The 15553-nt window shown below is 43.5% G+C and overlaps 2 protein-coding genes across 2 annotated transcripts in view; one reads left to right on the forward strand and one right to left on the reverse strand.

Annotated features, from left to right (window-relative positions):
* Positions 1–5345: 5345 nt before the first annotated feature.
* LOC139943478 (uncharacterized) lies at positions 5346–10773 on the reverse strand. Its single transcript, XM_071940290.1, has 2 exons — positions 7984–10773; positions 5346–5417 (listed from the first exon to the last, which is right to left on the reverse strand). The coding sequence occupies exons 1-2, from the start codon at positions 10771–10773 to the stop codon at positions 5346–5348; spliced, it is 2862 nt and encodes a 953-aa protein (XP_071796391.1).
* A 1665-nt stretch (positions 10774–12438) lies between these two features.
* LOC139942502 (1,4-alpha-glucan-branching enzyme-like) overlaps positions 12439–15553 on the forward strand; it is a 41289-nt gene continuing 38174 nt past the window's right edge. Inside the window, exon 1 of the mRNA XM_071939315.1 lies at positions 12439–12773. Within this exon, the coding sequence (XP_071795416.1) occupies positions 12676–12773 (98 nt within the window). The 5' untranslated portion in view covers positions 12439–12675. The remainder of the gene's footprint in view (positions 12774–15553) is intronic.

Below are 15553 nucleotides of genomic sequence, written 5' to 3' on the forward strand. Positions count from 1 at the left end.
TCAAAATTAAATTAAAATATTACTTTTCTATTTTTATGAAGTAAGAAAAGCTACCTTTCATTTGACACCTTTTGCAATACAATCCTGTCAAGGATTACATTCAATAGTGATGGTATGGTGACATTCCAAATTAATAAAACACTCATTAATGATAGGCTCATTAAATGTGCATGTTGCAGCAGTTGATCTATGAATATAGTAGGCCTACTGTTGAAATCAAACGACCTTAAAATTAAAAACCTTGAACATTGAACCTTGAATCTTTATTACGATGTACCTATATTGACCCAGACCCTGTGAACAATGGCAGTGCTGCACTTAACCTATCTGTCCAACATTCTTGGAGCTAAAATTCTTGTTGAAGCTAAAATTCAACAAAATTAAAATTTAAAAAAAATTCTTGTTTATTCTTGTTGGCATGTGGCCTAAATAAGGATTGAGGAACGAGGAGACTTCTGAGCTGTTACAACTGTTTAATCAGCCATGTTGAATAACACCGCCCTCTGTTGGCGGGTGGATATGTGACATCCCCCTTTTAAAAATAAATTTGAATCCAAGAACAGTGTAAAATCACAGATTTTAAATACAACAAAATTATAATGTTGAACACAGGTTTTTGTGCTCTTTGATCAAATTAATGATGAATCAACTGCATTCATCCGTAGAAAAATGATTGGTTAATGATCCTGTATTTTAGGATTCCACTGGAGGTTTTTTCCAGTCTATCACATGAGGTTTAGAAATAAAATAAAAAGTTTTCTGTGAATGAACTCAAAAGTTTGAAGCATTGTGGTCTTTGGTTGCTAGAGGAGTCTGGTGTGGTTTAAATAAAAGAAACTTTGGTTTTGTCAAAAAGAAGAATTTTTTGTAAGAAAAAATTTTTTAGTAAAAGTTTGAGTATATCATGGGTGGCATCATGATGGAGTGTTCAATGTTCAATGTTCACAATGAGAGTTTCTCAGGTTTCCGCACAAGTCTTCCAGAGCGAGTTTTGTACTCTGGATGTTGAACCGTTGGTTGGTGGAGAGGTGGTGGGGTTGGTGTGTTGACACGTGGGGGAGTGGTGACTGGAGGTTGGGGCGATGACTGTGAGGGTGTCTGAGGGTCAATGTCAAAGGTCACTCGCTTCTTGACTGGTTCCAAGTCACGAATGTGTCTGCGGTTGCGACGGAGGATACTTCCATTGGGGGTGCGGACTATGTATGACCTCGGTTCATGACATTTCTCCGCTACAGTGGCTGGTGTCCAACGGCCACTGTTGGGGTCAAGAATGGAGATGGTTTGACCGGACCGTAGGGGAGGGAGATCTCTGGCTTGTCTGTCATGGTATTGTTTCTGGGTACTCTGACGCTCATACAAACGCTCTTGGATCTTGTCACGAGCTGCGAGGGAGTTGCGGATTTTCGCAGGTAAGTTGCCTCTGAGTTTTCTGTTGTAGAGGATTTGAGCTGGGCTGGGAATAGTATGGTCAACTGGGGTCGTTCGAAGACAGAGGAGTGCCATATTTACATCACTGTCACTGGATCGAGCCTTTCGTATGGTTTTCTTGACTGTTTGGATTGTGCGCTCGATGAAACCGTTGGATCTGGGGTAGTGGGGTGAAGAAGTGATATGGTCAAAACACCATGAGACGGAGAAATCTTTGTACTGTTTTGAGTCGTAGTGTCTGGCATTGTCACTGACAACTCTCTCAGGGATACCTTGTTCGGCGAAGATTTGTTTGGTGGCGTTTACAACTGCTTGGCTTGTGCATGGCACTGGTAGCTTCCGGATGAATGGAAACTTTGAGTAGTAGTCAGCCACGATGAGAAAATTATCACCTTCGAAGAAGAACAGGTCAGTACCGACAACTTGCCACGGGCGAGTGGGGACAGTGTGTTGAAGAAGAGTTTCTCGTGGTTGTGCTGTCTGGAACCGCTGACAAGTTGGGCAATTTTTCACAAGTGTGTCGATGTCTTTGGTTATGCCTACCCAAAAGACACACTCTTTGGCTCTCAGCTTGGTTTTTTCGCTACCCTGGTGGCCTTCATGGAGCTGGAGGAGGACATGTTGTTGCTGTGAAGCGGGGATGATAATGCACTCACCCTTAACAATAAGTCCATCTTCGACTGCAAGCTCGTCACGAAAGGGCCAGTACTGATGGAGAGCTTTGGGGACGTCATGACGTCGCTCTGGCCATCCTTTTATGATTACATCTTTGAGTGTCATGAGGGTGGTATCCAAGGCTGTTTCATGTTGGAGAGAGCGAATGCGCGGTTGTGTGAACTGGACAAAGGTCACATGCAGGTCAAGGTCTATGTGATTGGCGTCTGGTACAGGGAGACGAGATAAGCCATCAGGCAGGAGCATTTCATTCCCTGGTCTGTAGGTTACTGTGACATCGTAGGGTTGGAGACGGAGAAGCATTCGCTGCAGTCTCGGAGGAGCGGCTTTTAGTGATTTGCGCTGAATCATCTCCAGGGGCTTGTGGTCACTTTCTACAGTGAAATGATCGCCATATATGTATGTGTGAAAACGTTCACATCCAAAGACAACTGCAAGGAGTTCACGCTCTATGTTGGCATACCGTTGTTCTGCCGGACTGAGGGATTTTGAAGCAAAGGCGACCGGTTTGCCGTCTTGGGTTAGAGCTGCACCCAGGCCTTTCATGGAGGCATCTACTTGGATGGTCGTCTTTTTGGAGGGGTCAAAGTAAGTGAGGATCGTCTCAGCACAGATGAGGTCTTTGACTTTCTCGAAAACCCTCTGATGTGAAGGAGACCAGAAGAAGTCAATGTCTTTCTTTAGGAGAGCCCTTAGGTCAGATGTATGGTCGGACAGGTTCGGGATGAAGGGACTGAGATAGGTCACCATGCCAAGGAATTCCTGGAGTCCTGTCTTATCCTGAGGTGGATTGATCTGTTTGATGGCCGTAACCTTCGCTGGGTCGGGGTGTACACCATGCTTATCGTAGATCATACCAAAGAACTTTATCTGTGGGGTCTTGATCGCACACTTTGAGCTATTGAACATCAGTCCGTACTGGTTGGCGGCTTTCATCAGATGATGAAGATTTTTGTCATGTTCTGCCTCAGTCGCGCCAAAAACTACAATGTCATCTGCAATGCCAATTGCACCAGGACAGCTCTCGAGAAATTGGTCCATGCGTAGCTGGAACACGTCTTGGCTCATCACTAGGCCAAAGGGTAGTCTCAAGTAGCAATAACGACCGAAGGGGCTGTTGAATGTTGTGAGTAGAGCGCTTTCGTCATCCAGTTTCACCGACCAGTAGCCATTCTTGGCATCTAGCTTGCTGAAGAATTTGGCGCCTGAGAACTTATGGGTGATTTCTTCTATGGTCGGAGTTTTGTGGTGACATCTTTTGATTGCGTTGTTAAGATCTTTCGGATCGAGGCAGACACGCAGTTTCCCATTCTCTCGTCTGGAGACTGTCAAACTGCTTACCCAATCAGTCGGCTCAGTGACGCGTCTGATCACTCCTTGTTGCTCCATGTTCTCTAGCTCAGACTTCAATTCATCTTTGATCTTTATGGGGCATTTGCGGGGAGCACTGATTGTAGGGTGGGCATTTTCATCCAGGACGATGTGGTATTTGCCAGGGAAGTTACCAATCCTGTCAAACTGGTCAGGGTATTGGCGTTGTAGATCCTGAGTGCAGCTGATAGAGGGGCACTGTGGTGTCGTTATTGCACAGTGCAGAGTCACAAGCTGCAGTTTGCGGGAAGTGGGCAAACCAAGGATTGCTGGGCCGTCAGAGTCCACGACGAAGAAATCTGCTGTCACCCAGGCACTTCCATCATACCGGCAGGGAAGGGAAGTAGAACCATATTGCTTTATTCTTGTGTTGTTGTAAGCAGTCAGTATGGCTTTATGGTTGGATGTAGAGTCAGAACTTGGAAATCCACCAGAGTCAAGTCTGTCTGGAAACATGCGGCGGTACATTCTCAGGGGTATTGTGTTGCCCTGGGCTCCTGTATCGACTTTGACGCGGAGCTTCACCAGCATTTTCCGGTCACGTTTCACCTCGATGAAAGTGAAAACCTCATCTCGTGTGTCAGGGCTGTCGTGCTGCTCAGCATTGTGTATGGCACTGATGTTTGAGACAAGGATTGGGCTTATGACCATCTCATTAAAGTCATCTTCAAACTCACTCTCGTAATCTTGCTCAGAGATGTAGTGTACTTTTGGATTAGGCCTCTTGCGCCCTCTAGAGGGAGTACGGGGCTTACGACGAGAGGGTGGTCTATCACGTGTTCTGGGCTGCCTATCATTGGAACCAGTGGAACGGCAGACGTTTTGCCAGTGGTTCTTCTTGCCACACTTATGGCAAGTTGAGTTGTATGCCGGGCAACAGTCTCTCGGGCGGAAGGGGTGTGTGCCTCCACAGTTACGGCATGTTCGCTTGGAGCGGATGGCATCAACTGTTGCAGCATCAGGTGGTGCTGTCGGTTGGACTTGGGCAAGCTGACGCATGTGGTTGATCGAAGCTTCATGTGTTCGTCCTAGGTCAAGGGTTTGCTGTATTGTAAGCGTTTTGTCCTTGCCGAGGAGATCTTTCTGGACTTCAGTGTACTTCACACCCGCTATGAACTGTTCAATGACCCGGTCCTGGAACTCAGCATCATCCTTGAACTCACACTTTTGGGCATGAAGTTTGAGTCGAGAGAGAAAATCATCTATTGTTTCACTATCACGTTGAGCAAACTTCTGTAGGTACAGCCTAGCCACACGAAAATTCTCTTTGGGCTGAATTTGTGCCATGAATTTGGACCACACAACTGTAGGGTCTTTTTTCTCGGGCTCTGTGAGGCTCCATGAGTTGTAGATCTTTATGCCTGTGGCTCCCATGAACAATAGAATGTGATCAACTTGCTTGTCAACAGGTATATCTTTGACAGAAAAATATAAGGCACACTGCTGCTGAAATAACTGTATTGAGTTGGCTTGGTCAGCATCTTCCCAGTTCATTCTGGGGCTTAATCCTGCGTTCTCTGACATGGCGGTACTTTAGTTGAGACACTGTGGTTAAAATATGAAGGAGATTGCACGGCTTACCAAGTTAGCAGGAGCTCGGGATCGGGTTGAGGTCGCCACTGAACGGGTGATGCACGTTGTCTGTGACTGTGTGTGTACGTGTAGTGATGTACACAAAACGCTGTGTTGGCTCCGTATGATTTGGTGCACAAAAACGATGTCAAACTTCAATTTCCTGACAGAGAATTTCGCCAGAAAGTGTCTAAAAGTACTGTCTTTACTATGTATTTTCATGTATAGTAGTTTACCGCTGCCACCATGTTGGCATGTGGCCTAAATAAGGATTGAGGAACGAGGAGACTTCTGAGCTGTTACAACTGTTTAATCAGCCATGTTGAATAACACCGCCCTCTGTTGGCGGGTGGATATGTGACAGTAAGGTCCTGTTTTAAACAGTTTAACCAAACAAAGGAATTCACTCCCAAAAAGGTACACATTGAAGACATATAGGCTACATTGTCATACGTTGGTAGGTGCTGTCATTGTCTAAGGCAGGGGTCAATAAATGCAGTGCACAGTGTGTGATGTACAAATGAACATGAACATGTACACACCCCTGCCCTCTGTGTGGCGAGGTCTAAAGTATAGCAGGGTATCTTTTTTAGACAATATTATACACATAATGAATGTTTATGAGTGCAATGGTGCGAATATGTTCATGAGTTGAAAGATGGAATGTTCTATTCAACGAGGCGGAGCCGAGTTGAATGGAACATTCCAGCTTTCAACGAATGAACATATTCGCACCATTGCACGAATGAAAAACATTTTATTTGTTTTATATAACATCCAAGTAGATCTTTGTCATTTTGATTGAAAGATACAACTTTAAAAACAGACAAAGCATAGGCCTGCAGAAGCCGAATGCTATGTAATTTTACTAATGCCTTGCAGTAACCCTTACTCTATGCAGTAACACTGCTGCGTTACCAAAGACGCGCACGCAGTGATGTTTTTACTCAGCTTTTTCGTTCCATCCGAAAAGTACAGTGTACCATTGCATGCTGGCAACGTGCAATGGTACTTTTCGGATAGAACGAAAAGGCACGGTGAGTGACTCAGCGTCCTCAGCGTGCAATGGTAATTTTATTTGCTATCACGTGATGGACAATCCTCCAATCAAATGGCAAGGATCTGCTTGGGCGTTATATAAAAGAAGCCACTATCAAAGGCAGTGGACACTATTGGTAATTGTCAAAGACTATAGCCTTCACAGTTGGTGTATATCAACATATGCATAAAGTAACACCTGTGAAAACTTGAGCTCAATCGGTAACCGAACTTGAGAGATAATAATGAAAGAAAAAATACCCTTGTAGTACGATCGTTGTGTGCGTTTAGATGGTTGATTTCCAGACCTCAAGTTCTAAATCTGAGGTCTCGAAATCAAATTCGTGGAAAATTACTTCTTTCTCAAAAACTATGGCACTTCAGAGGGAGCTGTTTCTCACAATGTTTTATACCATCAACCTCTCCCCATTACTTGTTACCAATTAAGGTTTTATTCTAATAATTATTTTGAGTAATTACCAATAGTGTCCACTGCCTTTAAGGGAATCAATGTGTGGTGAAGAGGTTTTTAACTAGTGGTTTAATCCCAACGAGGCCTGGTTCTTGATAACTTTACCGAGACGAAGTCGAGGTAAATAATTATCAGGCCTCGGCGTGTTTAAACGACTAGTTGAAAACTGTTTCAACACACTTTGATTCCCATTCATGAATACCTTTTCGGTCAAAAACATCAACACTCTTTAGTAAAAAAGTAAAATAAATGCAAAAATTATAATTTTCATTGATTTCTTTCAACACAACACCCCTCCAGCTATGAAATGGTAAAGCCCTCCAGCGCCCTCGGGTAACTCCTTTTAAGGGAATGCTGTGCGCGTCGTGCGTATCGCGTGACATGGCGCCGTTGCTCATAGACCTTTTCGCAAATACTGGGGCGCGCGCGTAAAGCTTGGAATTAGATGCATTGTGGTCTAGCTGGTAGCAAAATTTGATTCATATCTATCCCACAATGCACCTCATTCAACAGTCTGCGCTTGCGCATTGGTATTTGCGATAAGGTCTATGACCAATAGGAATGAAGAAACTGTCTTATAAGAAGAGGTGCAGGGCTCACGTGTCACGTTCATGTTTCAACACTTTTTACTGGTCATAAAGAAAGGTTTATACACACCCACGTGACGCGCTCTCCACCAATAGGAATTATTATTATTATTATTATTATTATTATTATTATTATTATTATTATTATTTCATTTTATCACAGCATGCAAAAGAAAGATGTCATTTTCCTTTGTGCCGGTAACTCCTCGAGTCGGGCTACGTCCCGTAGCCTTAGATCTCAAGAGTCTTTCTCAGGATCCTCGCTGTCCCCAAAAGCGCTGCCTTCTGTAACAGATCTACCCTCACATTTGTCCCTATTTCATCTAGATGTTTCCCCAGTGCTTTGGGAATGGTGCCAAGTGCTCCAACCACCACGGGGACTACTTTTACCTTTACCTGCCAAATCTTACGAAGTTCCCTAGTCAGGTCCTGGTACTTCTCGATCTTTTCCATCTCCTTCGAAGCTACCCTTATATCACCTGGCACAGCTATGTCAATGAGATGACACATCTTCTTCGTCTTATCTAATAGCACTACATCCGGACGCCTATGTGGTATAACATGATCGGTCTGAATGTTAAAGTCCCAAAGGATCTTGACCTGGTCGGTCTCTACAACTTTTTCCGGAACATGTTCGTACCATTTCGCAAGCACTTTGACACCATACTTCTTACACAGATCCCAGTGAATCACCTTGGCCAGCTTGTCATGTCTTCCTTTGTACTCCGTTTGGGCCATCTTACTGCATTCGCTAACAATATGAAATACAGTCTCCTCTGCTTTATTGCACATTCTACACATAGGAGAGACGTTTGCTTTCTCTATCCTTGCCTTCATTACATTTGTCCTTAGAGACTGGTCTTGCGCCGCAGTAATCAAGCCCTCTGTTTCCTTCTTTAGTTCTCCACTCTTTAACCAATTCCATGATTTGCTGCTGGCCACTTCCTCAGTACACCTCAAGAACCGGCCATGAAGTGGTTTGTTCCTCCAATCTTTATGTCTTTCCTCCTTCCTTTCCCTCTTGTATTCCTTCGGCCCAACTTCGTCTGCCCTCGTGTACCTTTGTCCAACTTTCAACAGGCTCTCCTCAGTCCTCCTGACATGACAATGCAAGCTTCTGCGCTCGATGTTAACACTGTCCGCCACGCTAAACAACCCCCTTCCGCCCTCTGACCTCGGAAGATAGAGTCTACTAACATTTGACCGCGGGTGTAGCATGCCATGCATGGTCATTAGTTTTCTTGTCCTCCTGTCAGTGACATCTAGATCTTCCTTAGTCCACTCGACAATACCTGCACTGTACCTCATCAAAGACACGGCCCATGTGTTAATCGCCTTAATCATGTTCCCCCCGTTTAGTTTAGACTTCAAACATTTCTTTACACGCCTGATGTATTCTGCCTTCAGCCTTACCTTTGATTCCTCGTGAAGGACATGGTCCGATTCAAGAACACCAAGATACCGATAACTCTCCTCCTCACCCAAAGCCCTCAACTGCGCACCATCAGGCAGAGCAATGCCATCGGAATGTACCCTCTTCCCCCTCTTCATGGTCATTGAAGCACATTTCTCCAGACCGAACTGCATCCCAATGTCATCACTGAAAATCCTGACGGTTTGCACCAAAGAGTCGATCTCGGCCTCATTCTTCGCAAACAACTTCAAATCGTCCATAAAAAGCAGATGGTTGATCTTGCATCCGTCCTTCTTCATTACATAACCTGCACTCACCTTCCTTAGAATCATCGACAGGGGCATCAGTGCAAGAACAAACAGCAGCGGAGACAGAGAGTCCCCTTGGAAAATACCTCTTCTTATGCATACCTTGCCCAGATTATCATCGTTGGCTGTCAGATTTGTTCGCCACGTCTTCATGCTCTCACCTAAAAGACGTTTTACTGCATCAGCCACTCCAACCATATCCAGACATTCCATTATCCATGTGTGCGATACCATGTCATACGCCTTCTTGTAGTCAATCCATGCCATTGCCAAATTAGTCTTTCTGCTCCTGCAGTCCTTCAGTACAGCCTTATCGATGATAAGTTGATCCTTCGTACCTCTGGACCGCTTCTTACAGCCTTTCTGCTCCTCCGGAAACAACTGTTGGTCATCCATATGGCGGTACAGGTCTTCTGCAATCATACTGGTGAAGAGTTTATACATCACAGGTAAGCACGTGATTGGTCTATAATTACTGGCAATGTTACCTTTCTTGACATCCTTCATAATCAGCACCGTTTTTGCCTCAGTCATCCAAGATGGGACCTTACCCTGTACTAGACAGTCTTGCAATTGTAGGGCCATTCGCTCATGCAAACTACGGAAGTTCTTCAACCAGTACCCATGCACGTGGTCCAGACCCGGGGCTTTCCAATTTGGCACCTTCTTTATCTGTCTCTTAACCTTGTCCACGTCAATCTGGAACCCTTCTTGCTGTTGTTCCCCTCTCAATTCATCTTTCACATCTGTTAGCCATGCCGCTTGTCGGTTATGTTTTACTGGTTTGTCCCAAATACCACCCCAGAAAGTTTTTGCCTCTGTTGGTCTCGGGCCCGCTTGCGTGCTGTCAGCCTTCCCATCCAATTCCTTAAATAACTGACGCTGATTGGTGCTAAATAATCTATTCTGGTGAAATTGCCTAACCCTGTCGTCATACCTCTTCACTTTTGCAGCCTTAGCCTTAACCCTCTGCTTGATCTCCTCTATTACAACACTCACACCCTTACGTTTGACGTTGTACTTTGTCATAATTGTATTCCTTAAGTCTGAACTATTCAATAAACCCTTATTCATTTGTTCTATTCTACTGAGATCTCTTCGCAAATCTTTAATCTGACCCTCCAGCCGACGTTTCCACCATGGTGTACTGTTCCCTTGTTGAGACACCTTTACCCCTAACTTTTCCCCTACTACAACTGCCCCTGCAAAAATAAGACGGTTAGTTTCCGATAAATTATTCGTACTTACCGACCCAAGGACTTTACTTACCACGGCTGACATTTCTGTCAGCCTTTTCCTTGGGACCCGGCGCAAAGCTGGAATACTCCACCCGTTTGACCCTTTCGCCGCTTCCATCACCTCTTGAAGCCTAGCCTTAATCTGCACCTCCTCCTCCGTGAACTCTACGCCCTCCTCATCGTCGATGCCATCATCATCCTGACCATCTCGCACCCCTGGCTGGTTCACCTCATCTTCACTCTGTAAGCTAGCAGCCGCCTCCTCCGGTATTTGGTGGTTAACCATATCTGTTCCATCACTTTCAGCTTGTACTATCCTCCTCATCTCCTCAATTTCCACATTGGTTAACCACTGGTTCCGTTTGATAGTACTTATCTGGTCTGCAAGGCGCTGCTCACTAATCTCAAACATTCCTTTATCTTGCCATAGGCTTATCATTCTCCTTCTGTATCCTCTCTTGTCCGGCTCACTCTTAATATAACATTCCATTGCAATTTTGTTATCGTTCTTACTCCATTTTCTCCTGGTTCCACCACGAATCCCGTTGTGAGCAGTTTGGATACGATCTGGTAGCACCTGCTCAGGCATACCAACCAGATCGGGTGAAGGACTTCCTCTCTGGGAGTTTGTCACTCTTTCACCGTTGAATTGATGCTCCATAGCACTCATTATTAACATCACAAAATTGTGAGAAAGTTTATAGTTTCAGGGAGAATTACATACAGCAACGCTGTAAGTAATTGATACAGGGTATTATTATTGATACGCTGTAAGTAATTGAGGAGGAGGTGCAGATTAAGGCTAGGCTTCAAGAGCCGATTACACAGCGTTACTTACAGTAACGCTGGCACCCGTTCCTTCACCCGATTATTATTATTATTATTATTATTATTATTATTATTATTATTATTATTATTATTATTATTATTATTATTATTATTATTATATTATTATTATTATTATTATTATTATTATTATTATTATTATTATTATTATTATTATTATTATTATTATTATTATTATTATTATTATTATTAGGAATAGCGAAACTGTCTGAGATATTTATGAGTTGTCATTATTGGTCTCTCAGATGATTCAGAACGGGGAATTGGCGAGTAGACGATGTGGTGTAAGGATAGGGGTATGAGAACACAACCAAAGAAACTTCATTTACAAATAAAATAAAGCTATATTTTATGGGCAAAAATTAGGGATCCATGATGACTTTACTGTGAAGCCTAGCCTACCTGGGAAGGTATTGATGCAACTGCATTCTCAGCCTTTTATTTAGTCTAGTTAAAGAAGCTTTACAGAGTGTTTTTTTGCTAACAGAAACAATTAATAATAATTTGGGGGGCTAATCATCCTTACTCGCAGCAGAGCTGAATTGCGAAGGACGCGGCTAACGTGTTCGAGAAGCTGGCATGCTAGGCGCCATGGCTGCCAGCCACATCAACCCATTATGACCACGGAGCAGTACAGCCAATATCGAAAGTGATTTTTCCCGGGGAGGAAAACTGGATAGTCTGGAAAAACCCTTTGTGCACAGCAAAGAACCAATGCACACCTCAACTCACATCCGGCCCTGGCCAGAAATCAAACCGGGGTTCAACCTTGGTGAGAGGTGATCGCGCTTAAAGCACAAGCCAACCGTGCCACGGGACACGGGACATCGGAATAAATACTTTGCAAATTTGATTAAATTCAGGTGGCCCGCCAAGTTGCGAAGACCGTCTCCTGGGCAAGTTGTTGGATCCCCATCATAGACACTGGATAGAGCTATCCCATCCCAACTCAACTTTTGAAGACCATTTATCATCATTATCACTTGCATCTAAAAAATACGTGAACATTTGGGGTTCGGGTTATCAACAAGAAATAAAGAATAACACACCCTTGTTGCATATAGAATTGTGTCAGATAGAAGGCTTTGCATGATCCCCTTATAAGTAAATATTGGGCCTTACTTTTCCAGATGAAAATTTTTTGTTTGCATTTTTTTTTTACTAATAGTATACCCAAAAAAGGTAGCCTAGGTGTAAGCCATATAGAACCCATTTCTATGGTTACCACCTTCTTCAACATTCAAAACCAAACTCAAAAATAGAATGATGAACGAACTACCCAGCCCCTTCTCCTGGGACTATTGGAGGTTCGTTCATTCTTCATGGAATCGTGGTTCATTCAACGATCGTCCACGAACCTAGTTCTAGAGCACCCCCACCCCACCCCACCCCGCCCCGCCCCTGAGACACCCCACACCCTGCATGTTTACACCGGAAACAAACGTGCGACGACGCACGTGCCTCCGCAAACTGCCGCAAGAGGGCGGCTTTAATATTCCAGTGATGAGGCGATAATGTTGATAAAAAGTTGATGTTTATCAGAGATTGATGCCTTTTTTAGTGTGTGGTCGACGATAAGCTGGAAATCCAGGGATTTGCAACGTACATCATGTACATCAACTAGTCTACCCCCATTCATTAGTAATAACCATATGCCAGTACTAGTGCTGCCCCGAGTCTTTCGAGTACATGTACTACACTAGGGAATGGCACCTGCTTAGTTATAATGGCTGACACTGGTTCTGTCGTCTGCCTTCCTGATACCGAAGCACTGTTCAAGTTAGATCCTTACATTAAGCCCCATGACCAGGAGCTGAAGAGACGGTAGGTCCTTAACCTTATCAATTTATTTTAGACGGAGAACACTTTTAAATAATTTTTATTTCTTTACAGTTACACAAATCTTTTTGAATTTACAAAAATAAATAAACGCAGTGAATGAATACGTATCATCAACTGGACCGTGCGTCGATCTGGATCTGGATCTGGATCTGGCAATCAATCTCTCAATGTAGGGATGTATAGATTGCATGTGTGTGGTGCTGGGGACTCTAATTATTATAATGAGCTCTACTTTTGATATTTAAGTTTTAACAGGTTTAAGTTGTGTGGGCTTTTTTGAATGTAGGCAGGTGAGCGCGAGGGAGGACAGCATTCCATTTTGCTGTAGTTTTCGGTAGGAACGGAGTGTTTGTAGCAATCTTTGTTTGCGGGTACTCATCTGATGATAGTTGCGATAACGTAACCCTCCTAACAACGGCTGCCAGGCCGGAGGGTTACAAGATCGGTTCGAGCATCAACGGTTAATCTGGTCCAACACGTACAATTTCAACAGCTAGTCACCAGATTTGCCCCATTGTTACCACTTTCAAAAATCATGACACAAATTCTAAGGGCATGAACTTAATCCTCAATGTCTAATGAACAACTCAAAACACCATTGAGAAAATATTTTTGAAGAAAATGCATTATTTTGTTGTTGGGCTAAACCATTCTGTGAAAGGGGTGTTACAATTGTGCAGTGCAAGTGCGCGCAGTCCGTTTGCATTGCACGCCGTTCACTCATAATGGCGCGCACGCACTGCAGCACTGCAACATTGAAACACCCCTTTTTGTCCTTTTTCTTCAAAAATATTTTCTCAATGGTGTTTTGAGTCTTCATTAGACATTGAGGATTAAGTTCGTGCCCTTAGAATCGTCGGGAGGAGGGTTACGTTATCGCAACTACTCTGATGAAGGATATTGATTTTGTTGAACGATTTTGTACTCCAGTCATTTTCTTTGGATTTTGATTTAGATGGTCAGAATTTTTTGCAGCTCTAATACTATGGACTTGTAAAGTAAGTAAGGATAGGCGTGCAGCCATTCTGGGCTCCTCGAGAGGTTTCCAGCCAAGATATGGGAAAAGTTTCCGTATGGCGCAACCACTTTTTCATTCGAAATAAAATAATATAGTATCTAATTTTCCTGATTGATATATATCCCTTTTTGTAAAAACGAGTGAAAAAGTGGTGGCGCCATACGGAAAGTTATCCCAGATATGATTGAGGAGACACTATCGGTCTTAGTGTATCTGTTTGAAACGAATCTTGCAGCTCTGCGTTGGGTTCCGACTGCCTCAAGTTGGATTATGTTTTTTGTGTGAAATGGATCCTAGATACTAGCACAATACTCCAGGCGTGGGAGGACTAATGTACAATGTATTGTACGCTGCTTCCTTTACTTGTGGGGAACAACTGTGGAGATTTCTCTGTATGAGGCCTTAAATTTGGTTTCCCTTTGTAGCTACCTTGCCGTTGTGCTGTGCCCAAGTCAGGTTACTGTTTATATGTACCCCTAAATAGGTATCCATTAACGTTGTCCAAGTCACGACCGTAGAGAGAGTAGTTTGTTGTGAGTGGTGTCTTATTATGCGTTAAACATGTAATGCATACAATAGCATTTGAGACATTGACACCACATGACATCCATTCCAAGTTGGTATGGTAGATGTTTACAATATTGGCAGATTATTGGCAATACCGGACACTTCGGAACCTCCCAAACTCGCCACCTGCAATCTCGCCACCTGGAAAACTCGACACCTGCCAAATTCGGCGCCAAGAATGTCGGCGCCATACAAACCTGGCACCGCCCTTTTTTTTTACTAACAAACTGGGCACCAAGAAATATCTTTCAAAGGGTATGTTCAGGCAGTGTACTAACTTAGACCCGAACCGGTTTAACTTTTACGAGGGGGTAGTCGTAAAATAAAAAACCCTTGCGTTAAGACAGCACAGAGTTAAACCCGATCCGGTTTATCTTCCGCTTTAAGAGTTCAAAGTAGACCCGACCCCATTGCTCTAACATCCGGTTTTATTAATCAGATTCACATACAGAGTTACTGAGTGCCCCGTGCCCTGGACGATCATCAGAACATATTATTGGATAAAAATGGCTCAATCGAACGCGGAAAACAGTTTTACCGCTGGGAGGATATGGTCACTTAAAACAAACATGAACACGACTCTAAAACAAACAATTAAACAAACAAAATATTGATACAAACCGCCGAGAAAACTCACCAAAATATTCATCCATATTCCATGAAACAGAACACGTTTTATTTTTGTGTTTTATACCACCGTTTCAGATTTAATCAATACTTTTGTACATCAATCGATTGGAAGTTGCGATCTCTCAAAAGCTGGTGCTGCGATTTTTATTCCGATTCGTTCATAAACACAACTACACACGTGCAAGTTACGTAAATACATGTACAAGTATTTTTCAGTATTTTCCCAACTTCCCAACAACGTGGTGATTGCTGGCAAAGGGAATTTCTCCTACACACAGCCTCGCACCCACGGCAGTTCATTCTCCTAATTTGAAAGTACAGCATGCTAGTAACGGTGACGCCAATAGAAAGGCACATCTACGGGATCGTTCATGGATAACTATGGGATATCAGAGATTGATCACTATGGGATGGCAGCGCTGTGCATGTGAGAAGCATTGAAAAATAATATGCTCTTGCGCTGTGCTCGTACAGTATTTGCATGAAAAACAGTTTCAATTTTTTGTAGGACACTCAAACAAAAAACGCTTGGAAAATAAATATAAAA

Source organism: Asterias amurensis, chromosome 10, assembly GCF_032118995.1.
Source record: "Asterias amurensis chromosome 10, ASM3211899v1".
In the NCBI taxonomy this organism is placed as follows: domain Eukaryota; kingdom Metazoa; phylum Echinodermata; class Asteroidea; order Forcipulatida; family Asteriidae; genus Asterias; species Asterias amurensis.